General features: G+C 37.4%; 1 protein-coding gene across 1 annotated transcript in view; it reads right to left on the bottom strand.

Moving 5' to 3' along the window:
• Positions 1-19,906, bottom strand: part of dip2ca (disco-interacting protein 2 homolog Ca) — a 117,094-nt gene that overhangs the window by 47,961 nt on the left and 49,227 nt on the right. The window contains 4 exon segments of the mRNA XM_051881541.1: positions 3,924-4,169; positions 6,153-6,278; positions 7,876-7,986; positions 13,713-13,784. Coding sequence (XP_051737501.1) covers positions 3,924-4,169; positions 6,153-6,278; positions 7,876-7,986; positions 13,713-13,784 — 555 coding nt within the window.

Consider the following 19,906-nt stretch of genomic DNA (forward strand, 5'->3'; position numbering starts at 1 on the left):
GACACAGTTATCACATGGCTTCAGAAGACTTGGAAAATTGTGTCAAAGTTCTATGGACTACTTTTATTACGATTATATGGTGCTTTTTTGTGGTAGCCTCCGGTCACCATTCACCTTCATTGTATGGAAAAAGGTAGTGTGAACATAAACATTTCTTCTTTTGTTTTCCACGGAAGAAAGAAAGTCATACATGTTCGGAAAGTTTAAAAGGGTGAGCAAATTATGACAAAATTTTCAATTCTGAGTGAACTATTTCTTGAAAAACACAAGGTCGGGAATGAACAACAACGATAAGCACATAGAGACAAAGAATGGACATCTAAAAGCAGACTGGAAGCCTGAAAAAACAGCATTTCACACTTCATAATTTAATAAAAAAAAACTATAAATATTGAGTAAACACACAAGGTATACAGTCACTACTACTCACAGATAGACCATATCTCAAAGCACAGACAATGTCTCATAACTGTTGTAAGAGAATTGTGCTCACTTAATCGTACATACACAGCAGAATTGACGTTCAGACACATCAGGTCATAAAATTCACAGCACGCAACTCCAAACACAAACACACCGAGGGGCCTGTCGTCCCCCAGACTCCAGAGAAAACCACATGGAGGACACAAAGACTGTCTGGATGGTCGGATGATTGGGGGAAGTTCATGATGTAAGTGTGTGTGTGTGTGCGGCATCAGTATACTGACCCTCCGACTCCAAGGGTGGCGGCCAGAGAAGATCTGATCCGAACTCACAGGAGCGCCGCAGCGAGTTTCCGTTCTCTGCTACGCCAAGCATAGTTTTCCTTTTCAACGAGAGGTGAGCGATCGGCCCTGGATGGGGAAGGGAGGAAGGGGGAGAACCAGAACCTTGAGAGCCGTCCACTTCCTCACTGACCGCAGGCATGGATGGGCAGGAGGGACGGGGACTGATGAGCCGAGCATGGACGGTGCCATGTTCCCAACAGAGTACTGAGGACTCTGGATATCTTGCATGGAAGGGGAAGGGGAAGGGGGAACTGAGGAGGTGGGAATGATTGAGCATTCCTACAGGAGCACCCACACTGCCATGTTTCTCCCAATGGTACATGACAAATATGGGAAAACGGGACAAAAGCAAAAACCTAGGAAGCACTTGCAGAACTTTGTTCCTGGTCCAAAGTGTTTAAAAACGTCCCAGAGAGACATTAAGCATCCTTGCCGTGTTCCTAAATATGCACTAACAATGTTCTGAGAGCTCCGAACACGACCGAGTCTCTTGAGGTTGGTTGTCTGCTTTTAGATGGTACCACAACATTATCATGTAGGAGAACAAAAAGGAAGAGGGAGAGAGAGAATCGAAAGGCTCTTTTACACGATGACCACAAATTCCCAGTTTATTTTCAAGGTGGCAGAGCGGAGGCGTCAAGGAAATCTTGCCAAGATTTTATGTGTCATTGACCAATCAGAAGATTTTATGTGTCAGTATTCTCCAACCAATCAAACTGCATTGAGTTTTAATGTTTTTAGTCACTTTCAGAATTGATGTGTCTAAAATCGCTCCCTGCTGCCCACACAATGTGAATGAGTAAAAGAATGAGTGATTTTAGACACGGCAAATGTCTGCCCACCAATCACATTTATTTCTATTCATGGTTAGCCTATTTTATAGCCCATTTTATTATGTTTCCTGCTCAACAAAAACAGCCTACATTGGTGCGTTGGCCTTCAGGCCTGGTCAAGCTAGTTTGTTTAGTTGGTTTTAAAGAGGTTTTGGGCATTTTTCAGGGGTTGAGACTAGCTAAACCAGCTAAGACCAGCTTAGCCAGGCTGACAGACCAAGAATGATAACTGTAACTAGTGTTGTCAAAAGTACCGACTTCGGTACCAAGTCAATATACACTTTCAGTGTGCGTTTATAACAAACAAATCATTACTGTCTGTTCGTGCGGACGCCAGTGAAGTTACAGTTATCTTTATAGTTATCGTTCTTGGTGTGAACAGCCCTGAACCTGCTAAGACCAGCAAAAAAAAAAAAGGCTGGATTTTTTTAACAGGGTAGTTTAATTATCTAGATCTTATATGAAACACTGAAAATAATACTTACAGTAATCACTTCATTCAGTTTTCGCTCGCTAACACTGAGCTAAATCAGTAACATTTGCCACCTCTTATGTGTATGGAAAAGCGCTGGTAAAAAAACAGAAAACTTGTTGCCTATTGTGCACCATGTAAAATGCCTTTAAGAAGAAACAAAATGGTGAGGGTGGAAAGAAATGAGGATAGAGTGATTTGAAACATAGAACAGGGAGGAAAGTTGATACAGGAAAGGGAAAGTGAGATAGAACGCTGAGAACCAAATCGTGAGGGGAAATAAAAAGATGAAGGGAGAGAGATAACAGGACAGTGTGAAAGAGATGAGTTCCCTTCTTCAGACATTAAACTGCTCCACAGGGCACTCCTACATAACATCATAGCTCTATTAAGACACCAGAGTTCATCACTTAGCCACAGTCTACAACTTAAAGCCCTCTGGATACAGAGGGTTCGTGAGGTTTTTGAAAATGAGGCGTCTTTCTTTCTCTGGGTTCTGAGTGGAGGAGGGGAAAGTGGCAACAAAACTCTTTCCTCTTCCTGCTACATTCTCTGTTTACATTTAAAATCAGCTGGATGGATTGATTTAACATCTGTTCAGCACAGGCTAGTCAGGACTACTTTAAACAGACAAAACGGGGAGGTGTAACTGGCTCTTTATTGACTGAACTGCCACCACAGGGCTCAACAATAAGGATCTTCTGCTGGTCCAGTCAGGCCAGTAGATTTGTGCTTTTGTTGTGCCCCACATCAACAACAATAAAAAAAATATATAAATTAAAAAAAAAAAAAAAGAAGAAATAAATTATATTATGAAAAATATTTAATAAATAAATAGCAAATATTACAATAGTATTACAATATTAAAATAGTAAATATTAAATTATAATAATAATTACACAGGCTTTTAAATGTATCAGAAATATATTTTTATTAAATGTTAATTTAAAAAAAAAAGAAAATTCTACAAGAAATTTTAGGGTAGAATATAAATGTATCTATAAGGAATTGATTGGGTCATGAAAAGATAACAAATTAAAACAATATTTTAAACGTATATTTTTAGCAACAGGCTTTTATAAGTAATATATTTATTTATTTGTTATGAAATGTAAAGTTTTCTAAAGAAAACATTTAAAATAAATATAAATTATTTTTTAATGATTGATTATAATGTTTTATTTAGAAATGATTTACAATATTATATCATGTATAACAGTTTAGAATTTATTTACAATAATATATCATTTATGTTTTTAAACAATAATAACATGGAGTTACAAATTATATCTGTATAAACTCAATGCACTTTTGCAGGTAAAATAGCTTACAGTGATTTATGATTTGACCCATTCTAACTGATGCTGCAAGACTATCATAAATCATTTGCACAATTAAGACACAAACTTGGTGACATAAATCATCAGAATTCACGACGACATCTAAATTAGCACAGAAAATGTTTGGGTTAGCAAGCCATAAAAACACAAACACGTGATCAACAAATGTAAAACTGTGATCACTGTGACAGTCTTGTTCTCTGTCCCAAAATGCTCTTAAACTGGCTGCGGACCATCCTTATTGTTGAGCCATGCAGACAAAGATTAATGATTATTTACTGATTAAACAGTTAAACCTCTCGACAGACAATTTCAGAGGCAATTACCACTGAATCACGTCAATGACAGCAAGCGTGGTCCAACGACAGCACAGATATACAATAAGAAGCAAAAGAAGGTGCGGACAACACACATAGGCGAGGGAGGCAGGGTTTAGAAGCATGGCAGGAATTGTGGGAGTGACTGGCTGAGGGATAGATGTGGAAGCGAAGTTTGCTGAGGGGGGTGTTACCTGATTTGCCGACATGTGCTTGAGCCAGGACGTCAGCCAGGCGCCCTGCCGCTCCGCTGCCCCCACTCTGCGTTGATGACGAGGAGGAGGAGGTGGTGGAACCCTGGTGGATGGCCCGGCTGATCCAGTGCTCCATGCTGACGCTGCCCTGGCTGGAGGTGGGGGTACCCTCACCCTGGCCGCCCTCCTCCTCCGAGCCGGACGAGGTGTCTGTCAGGGGGGGCAGAGAGGAGAGGGGGGAGAGGCCTAGTGAGAGTCACTCAGACCCACTCAACACTCAGCCCAGAAAGTGGACAAGTGCAATTAAAGTCAACATGAAAAGGGATTTGCAACCCATTAGATGGATTTTAGAATGAAAAATAGACAAATTTACAAAAATGGTATCCATAAGGAATTGATTGGGTAATGAAATATTAAAAATAATAATAATAAATTATAAATGTTTTTAAAATATATATATTTTAGCAACAGGTTTTTACGTGTGTCAAAGTAATTTATTTCTATTTTTATTAAACGCATACATTCTATGGGTGTGACGAGACAGTCAGCTCACGAGACGAGACACAAAATTGAGTTCACGAGAACGAGACGAGATTTTTACACAGTATTTTTAAGAAAATCCTCAATGGCGAAATACATGACTAGAAAAATAGTCTGCCGGTGCATTTGAAATGTTTTAATTAATCATCTTGTAATGGATGTCATTTCAGTTCTACTTTCTGAGTATGAATTGCATGAAGTGCAAATAGAGAGCAAATTTTTCTTCATTATGATACAGAGCTGAGAGATGGTTACAACTACACAGCCCAGTCTAAGATGGCTGTCAAATTGGGAGATATTTACATGTATCAGAGAGCCACTTTAAATATGCAGGGTATTGAAATCGCGTTTGAATGCGCGCTCGCGCTTTACTTTCGCTTTCGCAAACGCGCATACTCTGTGAACAGGAAGCAGCGGTGCTGAGCGCGCATTCTACAAGATAAGACATTAGTCAGACTCTTAGGCTCTGTTGTGCAACAAATCCTCCGCCATGGTCTCGTCAGTCATCTCGTCACTTACTCTCGTCATGTGATCAGTGAACTCCCATTCCTGCTGAAATATGTACAACAGCTCGTGTTGGATGAGATGGATGGGATTGAAGTGACCGTTATCCAACTGAATTAAATGGTTTTTATTTCTATAGAAAGTAAAACGACAGTGTAGACGTAATGTAAACGTAGCAGTGGCATATTCTATGCTAATTTCACCCTCATGCTCCGTCATGGCAATAACACAAGACAGCTTTTCACCTCGACGAGAAATCTCGTCACATTTTAATTTTGCGAGATCTTGTCACACCCCTAATACATTCACATAAAATTCATAAATGTACATTATTAAATTATATTAAATTGTTTACAATTACCAATTTAATATAAGAAAGAACTCTATGCAATTGCTTCACTAGTATAGTGATTTGTGTGTGTGGGGTTCAGGTATTCTCAACGTTATGGGGACAAAATGTCCCCATAAAGATGCCAATATCCGAAATCCTTGTCCTTGTGGGAACATTTTTTGGTCCCCATGATGAAAAACATCTTATAAGTCATACTTGGTGATGTTTTTAGAAAATGTAAAAAATGCAGTTTTCTGTGATGGGTAGGTTTAGAGGTAGGCTTAGGGTTAGAGGATAGAATAAAATATACAGTTTATACAGTATAAAAATTATTTTTTCTGGAAAATAATATAGTTCACACTTATGTGTAATTTTCAACCCATTCTAACTGAATATTTTGAGACTATCACAAATCATTCTCGCATTCTCGTAATTTCCAATCAGTAAATTAATTAGTTTATGAAAAGTGGGCGTTCAACAATTGAGCATTTTAGAAAGGCTGCACTTCATACAGAAGTAGCCAAAACAATATAGCAATTTGGCTATTAATTACTGCTATTTTCCCTGCCTACACAGCCTAAATGACATTAGCTGAAAAAGTTGTTTCAGAAGAGGAGCAAAATAACATTGACTTTCACTGTATGAACAATAAAATCATTTTCCCAAATGTCTTCTTTTGAGTTTCACAGAAGAAATCATGTCATACAGGTCTGTAACAACATAAATGCGAATAAATGATGATAGAATCTTCATTTTTGGGTGAACCATCTTTTTAAGAAAGTAAGAATCCATTTATTTTTGATTTCATGTTGACTTTAAACGAATGATGATTTAGAATCAGGTGTGAAGCTCACCTGGGGGGGTGTAGGCATCCATAGACGTCTGTACCACTAGAGATCTGCGTTTGGAAGGCATGGGAACGGCCATCTTCCTCTCCTTGTGTTTGGCTAGTGCTGCCTGTACTGCTTCTGTGTGGACATCTGAGGATAAAAAAAAATGAGAAATGAAATGAAGTGAATCTATATTAACTGGCTGCTGACCTCCAAGCTGGTGTTTACAGTGACGTGGATGAGATGAGTCTCACTGGCTGATGGTCGTGAGAGTGTGTGACGAGAGCCAAGCCACCACCTCCAGCCCTTCTGTGATCTTGTAATACTGACTCATCACAGTGTGCGTGTGTGTGTGTCTGTGTGAGATGGTTGACTGTACGTTGTACCCACGGCTGAACTCCTCACGCTGGCAGAGTCACGGCTTCTAATAATCCAAGCTGTTATTTGGACTCTCTAATGAGATACAGAACAACATATTCCATCAACACACTGACTGTGTTTACACGTACAAGAATATTCCGATGCGAATTTGGTCATATTCTGATTTAATTACTGTCCAAATGCAGTTAAAGGGAACTAGAAAAGAACGTGTATGTTCATTAAATGATGTAAACCACAATATCACAATGGCAACGGAAAATGTCAATGTCTTTTTCAGAATAAAGACATAACCAGAATATATAGCTTAATAGGGGAAACGCTGTGCATGCAAAAGTAGGTCATTGTTTTTTTTTTATTGCTCTAACTGAATGGCTAGAACTGATCTTTACAGGAAGTGATGCATTGATGCTGTTTTTTCTTTTCTAATAGACAACTTAAAACAGAATTTTCAATTTTCAGAATTTTTTTTTTTCTTTAACTGTAAGGCCTTAGTGTGCTATCAGCAGAAGAGAAAAGTAGTTTCAGAGGCCAAGAATGTGCATTGGTGAATCATACACTATAAGACCAGGGACATTCAATAAGAAAGTAAATATTAAGTAGGGTCAATTTTGATTCCATGTTGTCTTTAAAGTTAGACAATGGTCAAGGCCGGGTAAGTGCTGTTTATGTATACAAATAAACAAAAACTAAATTTATTTTGAAAAACTTGCCTCAAATGAACCATAAATCATAAAACCTTCAGTAAGGAAAAGCTCAATAAAAGTCTCATGACTATGAAACCCTATTTTTATTCCTTCATCTCTATATTTTGGATGTGTGGCTGTCTATTGAACACACAGAGACCAGATAGATATCATTTTAATATATACAGCTCATAGCAGATAAATCTGTCTCTCACACATATTATATATCAATATTTGTATATTTGCCAATAGGGAGAAAAGTGAGATGAATAAACATCCATAATCTGACACACAAACACACACTGTTTATGATTTAAATACATGACATTTTAACAGGCTCATATATGCTGTAAATAGTTAAATTATCTGGATTTTATTTTTAAAGTATATAAAGAAATTGGCATTTTAACCCTGAAACTCCACAGTGGAGATAAATAATTTCAAAATTAAATAAACAGAATTAATCCCCTTTTTAAGGGGATTAATTAATCCCCCCTCCTTTTTTTTTTTTTAGGAAGCAGCCAGTGAGAAACAGCTTATTTAGTTGCTGTATAACTATTATTGTGGTACAAGAACTCTGGGCAGCTACAAGACTTCCCATCATTCCAGTGACAGTATCATTGAGGGATCACTCATTGCACTGCTGGAATAAACTCCCGGCTGCCGCCCTGCCGCGGACTCACCTGATCGGTAACGTTCATCACGGGTGCCAGAGGAGCGTCTACGGTGGTATCGAGAAGCGGAGGAGGGCGCCATGGGCGGCCGGCGCTCGTGTGCCATGGATGCCTCTAGCCCTAAATAACAGAGAGAGCAAGAGAGGGACAATTACACGTCTCAGCCAGAGACTCATTTATTACATATCCACCACATTGATCTCTTTCTGTAACACTCTCTCTTATATACAGGCTAAGAGAGACCCTGATTTGATCTTGTTTTAATCAGCGTCTTCTTTCAATTTCTCATTGACAACTTACTATCTTGTCTTATTCTAAGTTCAGTGTAGCTTTTCTTTCTGACATGGTGTCAGCCTTTTTTCTTTATCTCTCACTCCTTCAGACCCAAATGTTTATTAGTATCTGATACAGAAGTGATTAAGATGCACAATATATTGGCATTGGCCAGTATTAGAGTTTTTATTTATTATAAGAAAAAGATAATACATACTGTAACTACGGAAGCTTGTTTCCGTCACGTAATAAAAAATATAAAGGATAATTGCAACTTTTTATCTTGCAATTCTGACTTTTTTCCTCAGAATTGTGTGATATAAAGTCTCTATTGCGTGTTAAAGTCAGAATTGCGATATAAAGTTGCAATTGTGTGTTATTAAGCCAAAATTGCAAGATATAAACTTTTTCACAGAATTGTGTTTATATCTTGCAATTCTGAATTTTCTCACAATTCTGAATTGCAATTCTTTCTCAGAATTGTGATTTCTCAGAATCGCAATTGCAAGTTATAAAGGCCAATTCTGAGGGGGAAAAAGTTTATATCTCTCAATTCTGTCTATATCACAGAATTCTGACTTTATAACTCGCAATTCTGACTTGATAACTCACAATTGTGAGTTTATATCTTGCAATTCTGAGAAAAAAAAGTCAGAATTGCGAGATAAAAAGTCGCAATTACCTTTTTTATTTTTTATTCAGTGGCAGAAACAAGCTTCTATAGATAACAGTATTTTTTTTCTATGACAAGATACAAACAAGCCAAACTATTATTTAACTTTTCTAATATACAGTACTAGGAATATCAATTTACATAAATTCCCATAATCGATTGTGGTTTAAATTAACTGTAACCTCTTAAATCCGAAGTTGGGGAGATTTGCTGACACATTAGGTCTGAAATAGTAGAATACTACAAGCATATTTGTTTCAGATAGAGACCAAACTACACCAAGCATTTGTATGAAAAAGCTCCGCAGACACACATGTAAACAGTACTCATATGATACTTTTGCATCATGTTTTTGTCTGTAACCAATAGAAACTGGATCCCTGTGTGGTGGGTGGGTATAGTGGGTAGGGACGATGTGTAGAGACCAATCGGATGCTTGGATTTGTTTGATTGCTCAGATTGACAGGTCTTGATTTACTATGCGCCATAGAATAGGAGCACACAGCTGAAACAGCACTGGAAGATCATCACTCATCAACCAGGATCTTATTACTTGTTGCTTATTCTATTTACTTTTATTGTGGCGATGTAGTTGACCCTTGGTTAATTATGTTTAGAAATAAATGGCTAGACTACCTAATCCATTGCATGGCTTGAAGACATAATACATTTAGAATACGTAACTAAGGCGTGCTCGCTTCAATGTTCCTTGTGTGTCTGCTGCACGTTTTCTGCATGAGCCGCACGCATTTCAAAACTATTCACTCTAATGATGACCTTGCTTAATCGACAAATTAATAAGTTTAATTAATTAAAATATTATCGACAATCAATCGATCATTGATTAATCATTAGCATCCCTTTACAGTACATTATAATGTTTTATTAAAGATTTTGTTAGGAGACACGTAAAATTCCAAACAAACTCAAGCAAAAACTATGCAATCCAAAAAAGCACAAAAAACACATATGAATTATCTGTAGTTATTGAAGGAGATATCTTATTTTATCCAATTTATTTTATTTAACTTAAACAGTATATTCTTTTTCAATGCCAAGATAAAAAGTGCTAAACAGTCAAGTTAACCTTTCTACTATACATTGTAATGTTTTGAAGCTTGATTTCACCTGTGCGGAAGTGCAAAATAAAATAAAATAAAATAAAATAATTAAAAAAAATAAATAAATAAAATAAAATAAAAAATAAAATAAAATAAAATAATGTAAAATACAAAATGAAAACAATTGTGGACCTATGTAACTTATTTAAAATTTTACTTTTTTTAATTCTGCAGAGCAGAGTTTTTTTGTTTTTTTTTATTTTATGAATGACATTCTGCAGAAATCTGAGTTCTGTGGCTGCAGATTTCATGTGGGCCATTTATAGACAATCCATATTGCCAAAATGTCTAAGCCAATGCAGCCCTAATTGAGAATAGATAAAATATTTAATTCCAGGCACACACAGCAGCGAATAGTCCACAATGACTCATATATCAGTGGCTCTTGTGATGAGCCAGCTCTATTCTGTTCTGTTGTTCTTTGTTGTCTTGGATTCTGAGCGGAGAGCTTAGCACCACTCTGCTCCTCCTGGCAGATTTTAGGACACGTGAGATGGCCCAGGTTGCGCTCGGCGCTCCAGCCAAGAGCTCTGCGTGCAGGCCGGAGAAATCAATTTTGGCCCCGTGCTGACATAGCCGAAGACATCAGCCGGTGGATTTATTCATTCAATAAGGCAGAAGGTGAGACAGCAGGTTAAGTCAGAATCATACACCAGCTCATGCAGCAGAGGATGTGATTTTCTGACTCAAGTACAATGAACACAGTCTTCCTCCTACTAAAAAGCCAAGGGTAACAGTCACCGATCAATACTGATTGGGTTAACGTCTAAGTACGCCTGTCATTCAGTCGAAGGCAGCGGCGGAAACAATCTCTCCTCTGTGCTAGTAACCTGATGCTCTTAAAAACTAGGAGACACACACACACACACACACACACACACACACACACACACACACACACACACACACACACACACAATCAGGCTGGGCACTGAGGGAGGTGTCACTGTGCCACGTTCCCTTGCTTCACTACATAAACGACTGATCGTTAAACTAGTTCATGCCGTCACGGGACTGTTAAATAACATGAGTTCCTGCAGAAAAGGAGGTGTCGCGTTGAGTCTGGCGCATGCCGCTCTTCATGCCACGATACATGCTTTGTGCCCGAGCATGATGTCATGTATTTTTTTTCGCCGGGAGCCAGACTGGGAATATGCGGGCTGCCTGTTGCTATGGCAACAGAAGCCTTGCTAATCAACAATGCAGCCAGACAAGCCGAGCACAAATCAGAGACCTTCAAAAGTTACATAAATTCTTACTAAACTCTAAAAGCAGCACTACCTTTGTAAGTAGGTATGAGTGATATAGCTAAAATATAATATCTTAATATTTTTTTCAGCCATTTGAAAATATATATCTTGATATTTATGCATTTGCCTGCAAATTGCCTTCAAAAAGGTGACTTTAAAGGGGTCCTTGATTATGATTTCACTTTTTTTTTTTTTTTTTTTACTTTAGTTAGTGCGTAATGTTGCTGTTTGAGCATAAACAACATCTAAAAAGTTGCGATGCTCAAAGTTCAATGCAAAGAGAGATATTTTCTTTTATAGAAATTGCATTTTAAGGACTACAACAAATGGCTGGTAGTGACTACAACAAGCTTCTTCCCGGGTTTGTGACATCACAAACCCCAAAATGTACATAAACCCTGCCCCCGAGAACACGCAACAAAGGGGGTGAGGCCATTTTGGGCTGCTTTAGAGAAGAGGAAGAGTTGTTATAGTAGAGTGTTGTCGCCGTCATTTTACGCCGGACTGCTTCACAAATGAGAGTCAATTCAATGCTGGATTTACACAAAAGATTAACATGATGGCACATGCTAGTCGATGAGTTGAATCAACTCCACAGCAACTACATAAATTTATCCACTAACCATTCAGAAACGTCCAGTTGCATTCTAAAAGTTGTAACTTCTTCCTGAGTCTCTCCATCAGTGTCCGACTCCGGTTTGAACAATGTAAGGCTGAACACATTACTGACAATCGTCATTTTGGCTGCGTGAGATTCTCCAGCTTTGTTGTTGTTGAGCAACCGAAGCGCGAGCTGTTAAAGCTCCGTCCTCTTCTGAAAAGGGGCCGGGAGCAGCAGCTCATTTGCATTTAAAGGGACACACAAAAACAGCGTGTTTTTTGCTCACACCCAAATAGGGGCAAATTTGACAAGCTAATAAATGATCTGCAGGGTATTTTGAGCTGAAACTTCACAGACACATTCTGGGGACACCAGAGATTTATATTACATTTTGTAATTAAAGGGGCATTATAGTTCCCCTTTAAAATATCAAGTAAAAAAAGTTAAATAAAAGTTAAAAATAAATTTTCCACACTTTAACAATGAACATAATTCATGCACAAAATGTAATTTCTTTTAATTTACATGAACTGATATAAAACTAATTATAGCAATATTTATCTGTATATATTTTTACAAAAACAAAAAATGTCACACAAAGAGTTCCATGATATTTTTGAGAAATGTAGCACATGAATTTTGAATTGATTTGAACTGATTCATGGAACACACTCATACTCGTAAATCACAAAGCAAGGAGAGATTGTGAAACTAATCTAAATATATTGTGAATACTGTCTGGGATAACTGTAATAGAGAATAAATCTTCTCATTGGGGAAAAAAAGCAGTTCTTCTTAAAACGTTCTTCAACGCCAAGCAATTACTTTACCTAGCTCTTCCTTTTAATGATTGAGGCGCACTTTTAAAGACTAATGCCATCTGAAGCTGGAGACACTGCGTTTTATCAGTAGTCTAAATGCAAAGTATTTATTTAAGTGCACTTAAACAGGTGACTAGGCTGATCAACTGAGGAACCATGTATTGAAAAGCAACACTGAACATTTAATTTCGTTCCCAGTAATATTCATAAAAGGAGGTTGTTTCAGTTCAATGAAAAAAGAGGAAAAAAGTTCTAAGCACCTTTTATGAAGCTCTTGAGAAGAGCTTAGAGGAGCCTCTTAATTCTGGTGCCCACAGTCACTTATCAGCTCATTTTAAAGCAGCACTGAAGAACAAGCGGGCAAATAGACTGATTAAGTCTGGGGCCGGACCGGGTTATGGATGGCCTCGCTTTCCAAATAAGATTTTCACAGGAGTAAAAAGACTAAATAGAGCTGTTGAAACTTCAGACTTTAAGGCTAAATTTACACTTTCAACCGATTCTGATTTTTTTTCAAAGAAGACAATTTTTTCACATTTGATTTGGGCCATTTTCAAATATGTTTCTAAATCGGATATATGATCATATGACCTACATCTAAACATTCATATTATTACTTAAGGTTAGAGATGTGAACAAACCTCTAACTTTAAGTGCTACAGACATGAATGATACTTCAAATCATACAAGTTCTTTAAGAAATCAATTATCATTTTGTCAGATGATAAAATGGGAAATTAAATCCCATATGCCTGTATTAAAGTTGGAACCCGATCCATATGTAGGTGTGCTAACCACTCTGAATATCTTACCAACTGCATAGTGATGCACCCTAGGATGCCCTACAAAAGTCAATGCTTGTTTATGTATGAGAGAACGACTGTGAAATCCATCTGTTGAGATCTTAAGGCTTTGAATATTAGGACACAGGAAACAGATTCCCATTGCAGGTTTTTGGGATTGGTTTAAATGAGAGAAAGAAAGGCAAGCCCATCTGCTGTAGAAAAGCTGGTTCAGTCAGCTGCTTAAACCCGTGCAAATGCAAGTCTGTGGGTACAAACGCATTCTGTGACCCTCTAAATGTGAGGTGAGAGTTGTGGCTCTTACCTGGAGGCTGTGGCAGATATGCTCCGAGCAGTTTTGACCTCTTCTTTTCATATCCTTTCTGAGTGATGTCGCCTGCAAGAGAAAGGGAGCATCACAAAATGTGCAAAGAGCATTCATAAATGTAAAAAACAAACAAATCACAATCGCCTCTTTGCTTAAGGAGATTATAACACTAAACCAACACCACACCTCTTCTTTCATTCAGGATATCCATTTTTTTTTTTTTTTTAGTAAGGTGTTTATGGGCAGATATTTGAGGAAACCATCCGGATGGTGTGGGTGACAGAGAGCACATCTTGCAATGATTAATGTAACAAGGTTTTGTGACTTGTCACAAAGCATTAGGCGACTGGGCCGTCACATTTGCGTGGAAATTAAGAAAAGATCTGGTGCATAATGAGAGAGCGACGGAAACTCGGCAAGTGACAGAATAACTAAATGCGAGAGCAACGATGAATCAATAGTTCTGTTACAGAACCTAGAGAGCTGCCTTGCTGTCTGTTGTCTACATAGACAGCTGCCTTGTAAGTTAGGATAAAAAACAAAATAACTTATTTCAGACTTTTAATTGTGAACAGCACACAAATTGCACTCATGTGCAGCACACAAAAATTATTCCAATGAAGTTTGATGTTAACATGGTGCTATGCTAACAATGCAAAACTAAGCATTTATTTGAAATAGAAATACATTGTAACAATTTAAGGCCTGGTTTCACAGACAAGGTTTAGATTACACCAGGATTAGTTAAATTAGGGCATTTAAGTCGCTTTTATAAACGTGCCTTAGGAAAAAAACATTACTGGTGCGCATCTTGAGACAAAACAATGGCACTGATATTTTAAGATATGTCAGTGCAAGTTGCTTTCAGTTAAAATAGCTCAAACATGCATTTTAGTCTGGGACTAGGCTTAAGCCTTGTCTGTGAAATCAGGGGTAAAAGTTTTAATCAAGTTTATGCATTCTTGTCGAATAAAAGGTATTCAATTCTTTCAAAAAATCTTACTGACAGACATTATTGACTGAGCAATGGATTCTAGGATTGCATTCTCAATGAAGAATGCATTCAAACTCGTTTTTGAAATATAATAAGGCCAAAGATATTTTAAAGGTGCAATGTGTTTATTTTTGGAGGATCTATTGACAAAAATGCAATATAATATACATAACTATGTTTTCAGTGGTGTATAAAGACCTAGCATAATGAACTGTTATGTTCTTATCACCTTAGAATGAGCCATTTCTATCTACATACACCACGGGTCTCCTTACTGCTCTACAGAGTGCGTTTGCTTGACTAGCTACTCTCTGCTGTCTCAGACGATGACATTTTTGTCCTGTGCTGGCCACCGTAGCTTCTCCATATTGCAATTCACAACCTCACCACTAGATGCTGCTAAAATTTACACACTGAACCTCTAAAGGGGACCTATAATGGCCCTTTTACAAGATGTAATATAAGTCTCTGCTGTCCCCAGAATGTGTCTGTGAAGTTTCAGCTCAAAATAGCTCAAAGTATTATAAGTTATCCATAAGTATTATAGCTTGTCAAATTTGCCCCTATTTCGGTGTGAGCAAAAACATTCCGTTTTTTGTGTGTCCCTTTAAATGCAAATGAGCTGCTGCTCCTGGCCCACTTTCCAAAAGAGGGCGGAGCTTTAACAGCTTGCGCTTCGGTTGCTCAACAACAACAAAGCTAGAGAATCTCACGCAGCCAAAATGACGATTGTCAGTAACGGTGTTCAGCCTTACATTGTTCAAACTGAAGTCGGACACTGATGGAGAGACTCAGGAAGAAGTTACAACTTTTAGAATGCAACTGGACGTTTCTGAATGGTTAGTGGATACATTTATGTAGTTGCTGTTGATTCAAATCATCGACTAGCATGTGCGGTCATGCTAATCTTTTGTGCAAATCATTGACCCTCGTTTAATTTGTGAAGCAGTCTGGCATAAAATGACGGCATGGCAACAACACTCTACTACAACAACTCTTCCTCTTCTCTAAAGCAGCCCAGCATGGCCTCACCCCCTTTGTTGCGTGTTCTCAGGGGCAGGGTTTATGTAAATTTTAGGGTTAGTGATGTCACAAACCCGGGAAGAAGCTCATTGTAGTCCCTACCAGCCATTTGCTGTAGTCCTTAAACAGCAAATTCTTTCAAAGAAAATATCTCCCTTTGCATTGAACTTCAAGCATCGTACCTTTGCAGATGTTGTTTATGCTCAAACAGCAACATTACACACTAACTAAAGTTAAAAAAAGTAAAATCATAATCAACCACCCCTTTAATAGGCAACATTATGCTGCCTACCTTTTGGAACCACTTTCAGAAGATGATGCCTTAAAATACAGTCTAGGTAGGCAGCTCAGTATGTTTTGGAAAGTTAATCTCGTCCTCCTCACCCATGATTCCACATTAATCAACAAAATAATGTTCCTGCACATTCTACAATGAAGTGTTCTAGTGACCAACCACTGTTTGGATCCTTGGAAGGACAGGAAATAGTGACAGTGAAGGCTGTTTCCCCTAATGACCTCTTTAACAGCCCAATAAAAATGGCTGGGAGGCTAAAGGCTTGATGAGGAGGAGGATGAAGCGGGCTTTGGGATGAAAGAAAACGCAGAAGAAGAAAAGGAAAAGGTTTTTTTTAAAACAGAGACTGGATGATTCATTTCTTCACACCCACTTTCCGCCAATCAAACCGCCTTATGTGGTGGTTTCTGCTCAGGAGATTCATAGCATTGCCTGTCCTTATCTCGCTTACTTATTCTTTGCTTCGCACACACACACACACGCTCTCTCTCTCATCATCTAATTCTCTCCATGTCCTTCCCTGAGGGACGAGTCCCTTATAAATTTTGACACCTCTGCCTAAGTCTGTAACCATTAAAAGCAAGAAAACGAGAGTGCAGCAGCCTCCATCGTGAAGAGAGTGGAAACGCGGGCGGCAGGAATGACAGGCGGCTACCGGACAGTTATCCTCCAGGTGTGTGACACGCCGCTGTTTAATCTGCTGGGGATGTGACGTTGGCTACATATTTCGCGTACTTGGCAGCTGCCAACCGAAAACATGTCGTACGAAACAAAGAGCAGCTGTCAGACTTGTTGCGTATGCTGTAATCTCATATTTTCTGAAAAATTAAACAGATGTACAAACAAAATCAAGAGTTGAATGAAAGATAATATTTTACTCATTAGTGGTGCTTTCAAAAGCAACTACTATTAGTATTGCTCAAACCCACAGTTGAGGATTTGAACAAACCTCAATCCTAAGAATTTAACTTCGGTGCATAACTCGGTTCAACTGTGCTATGGCATACTTCTGATGTGTTAGAGGAACTTTAGTTGTTCTCCACAAGCAATATGATCTGCAGAAAGAGTGGTATGTACTTCAATGTTTCTGCTGACAGATTTATATGACATCGGACTCCTGTGAGTAACATCACACACCTTCAAAGACAACAAGCATCTCACATAGTCCAAGACAGGACTCGGCCAAGAACAACCACACTGTAGATCGACAGGAGAGACAGACGAGCACTGCGGGTCTAAATAATGTTTATCTAATTGTGTTAAAAAGCACAGCAATCAAAACATCTCTGCACAGGCATCAATGCAAATTACTGGAGATAGCCACATGCATCCTTTTCATTAGCAGAAATCTGTCAGTTTAAGATTCTCTAAATATTTAGTTGCAAATGCACTAAAAAAAGCAAATGGAAAAATATAAGATATAGGATAATGTGTGTGTACATATAGTGTTGGCCACAACAAAGAAAACACAAAATAAACTAAGTTAAAGATGAATTTGACTGATTCATTATTTTCTTCAAAATTTCTATAGATCTTAATTTTTGATAAATAGGACCTATACACATGACTTCTCTGGTCATTTTTAAGTCAATGATGAAAACAAATCATTGAATCATAGTATTGAATCTATTTGCTAAAACTGACAGTTTGAACTGATTCACTGAAAAGAATCAAACTCTAACACTGTTTTGGTACTGAATTTTCACATTTTAAGCCTTAATACTGTCATATTTGTGAGTCACAACTAGGGATGTGCAAAACTAGTCGACTAAATTCTGCTGCTGCCAGTAGACACTGGAAATACTAGGCATTTAGATACATTTTTTTTCCACATTATGTTTTATATTTTCACAAAGGCCACATTCAAATTGCTGTCATGTTAATGTTACATTTTTAAAATGATACATTATTTTGAAAAGTGTATATCTGGATGAATGAATTACATTATGAATGAAACTTACTTGACAACAACAGATCCTATATCAATATCCTAACGAATAGAATACTCTTAAATGTAAAGTTGCCGGTGCATGCCAAGCTTTACTTCTGATTTTGCCACCTGTCATGTAGGTATTTTTCATACAAGAGAAGCGCGTTCAAACCTGGATGTGCAATCTAACTTTTATTTTAGGAATACTGAGTTTGTACATATTGGTCCTGAACTGTCTATATTGGCTAATATTGATTAAGTGGATGCTAAGTTTAATAATGCAAGGCAAGCACTTTGCATGTATATGGCCTATTTTTTTTAACAGGATTCAGTATGGGATTTGAGTGATTCATAGATTAAGTAGGCTATTTCAAATGGATCACTTATCCAGACTGTTGTTTTTTGACTGTCTACTGGGGGTTTGCTAAATTAGTCGACTAGTCAGATACAAAATTTCCGTTTAAATGTTAATTCAATTGTTCATGGTGCACATCCCTAGTCTCACAACAGGGAATGACTGTGAAATTATATTAATGACACAGAATTTAGGAAACTTAACACTGCATTAAGATCCTAATATTTACAATGTTGCTTAATTTTATTATATAGGTCATTGACGGATAAGGTTTTTAAAAGTGTAAAAAAACATAATGGAGATATAAATAATTTTGAAGTTTTATTAAGTGTTAACAATGAGATTATGTGTTTTTTTATAATCAATTAACACTGCTTTTGTTATTTTTACAAGATGGACACAATTTGTCACTAAAGAAGTGTTATGGTTTAACCAAAATTTCGGTTTTACCGAATGACACTTTTGGTTATACTGAATGACAATATTTTTAAACAATGCTAACAGGCTGATATCTAGCTAGCTAGCTAGTTAGCTTACTAGCTAGCTAACAAAAGGACAATCAAACATTTTATATTTAGTACAAGTTTTTAAAATATTACAACATTTTCCATGTTTTATAGCGGTTGTACCAAATGACCTAATGTTTCGGGACATGCGTATGAGCAAGTGAAAACATTAATTTATCAAATAGTTAAGAGAGAGTTAGTTACTTGTTCATGACCATGTGGTCCTTTGCAGGTATCTGAATGATGTCACATCCTGCCACATGATACTGACCACATGACTTGATCCAAAATGGTCCCTTTATATTGGTTACTCCGAATGACATCAATGAAATTCATTTTTCCGGACATTCTTTCTCATAACAAAGCAACGACTTCTACACATAATTTTAATACCATTTTGCACTATGTTAATATATGATGTTATAAAATCATGCCAGAATAAAAAATATATACATTTATTACATTTTAAGATATTTTAATCATGAATGAAATGGCTGTATTGGCCTTTGGATGGTTAAACCGAATGACCTTTTGACACTTCAAAATCTTTAAAATACTTTTATATGTAGTAAAATGTAATTAAAACCTTTTGGATTCAATAAAAGAGATCTAGTTATACTACCTTACATACTTTGGATGTCATATCTTTGTTTTTTTAATTATTATTAAGGCCTTTGGACAAAAAAAATGACCCGTCACGTCATTGACCCATATATATCAGCAAAATCATCATCAATATTCAATATATTATCCAGCTCTATTTAAGACTTATTCTTGTTACCATCATCATTATAGACTGGAATGGGATATGATTGTAAATCCACACATCTGAAATTCCTTCAGAACAGACTCTGAGCTGAATGTAAAACAGGCCGGGCTCCAGGAGATCCTATTACCCCATGTGTTTCTGGATGAGCTTACATCTGGATGTGACTACATTGAAAAAAACCCTACAGTATATGAATCTCTTCTCAGCTGAAAAACACTGAGCGAGCCTATGATGGTATCTTACGCAAATGTGTAACAAAATGGCTTCATTCCACTCAGTAAGAAGTTCTACATTACAATTCTTCGTTTTTCACGAGCGC

This window comes from Ctenopharyngodon idella, chromosome 23, assembly GCF_019924925.1.
Source record: "Ctenopharyngodon idella isolate HZGC_01 chromosome 23, HZGC01, whole genome shotgun sequence".
Lineage (NCBI taxonomy): Eukaryota > Metazoa > Chordata > Actinopteri > Cypriniformes > Xenocyprididae > Ctenopharyngodon > Ctenopharyngodon idella.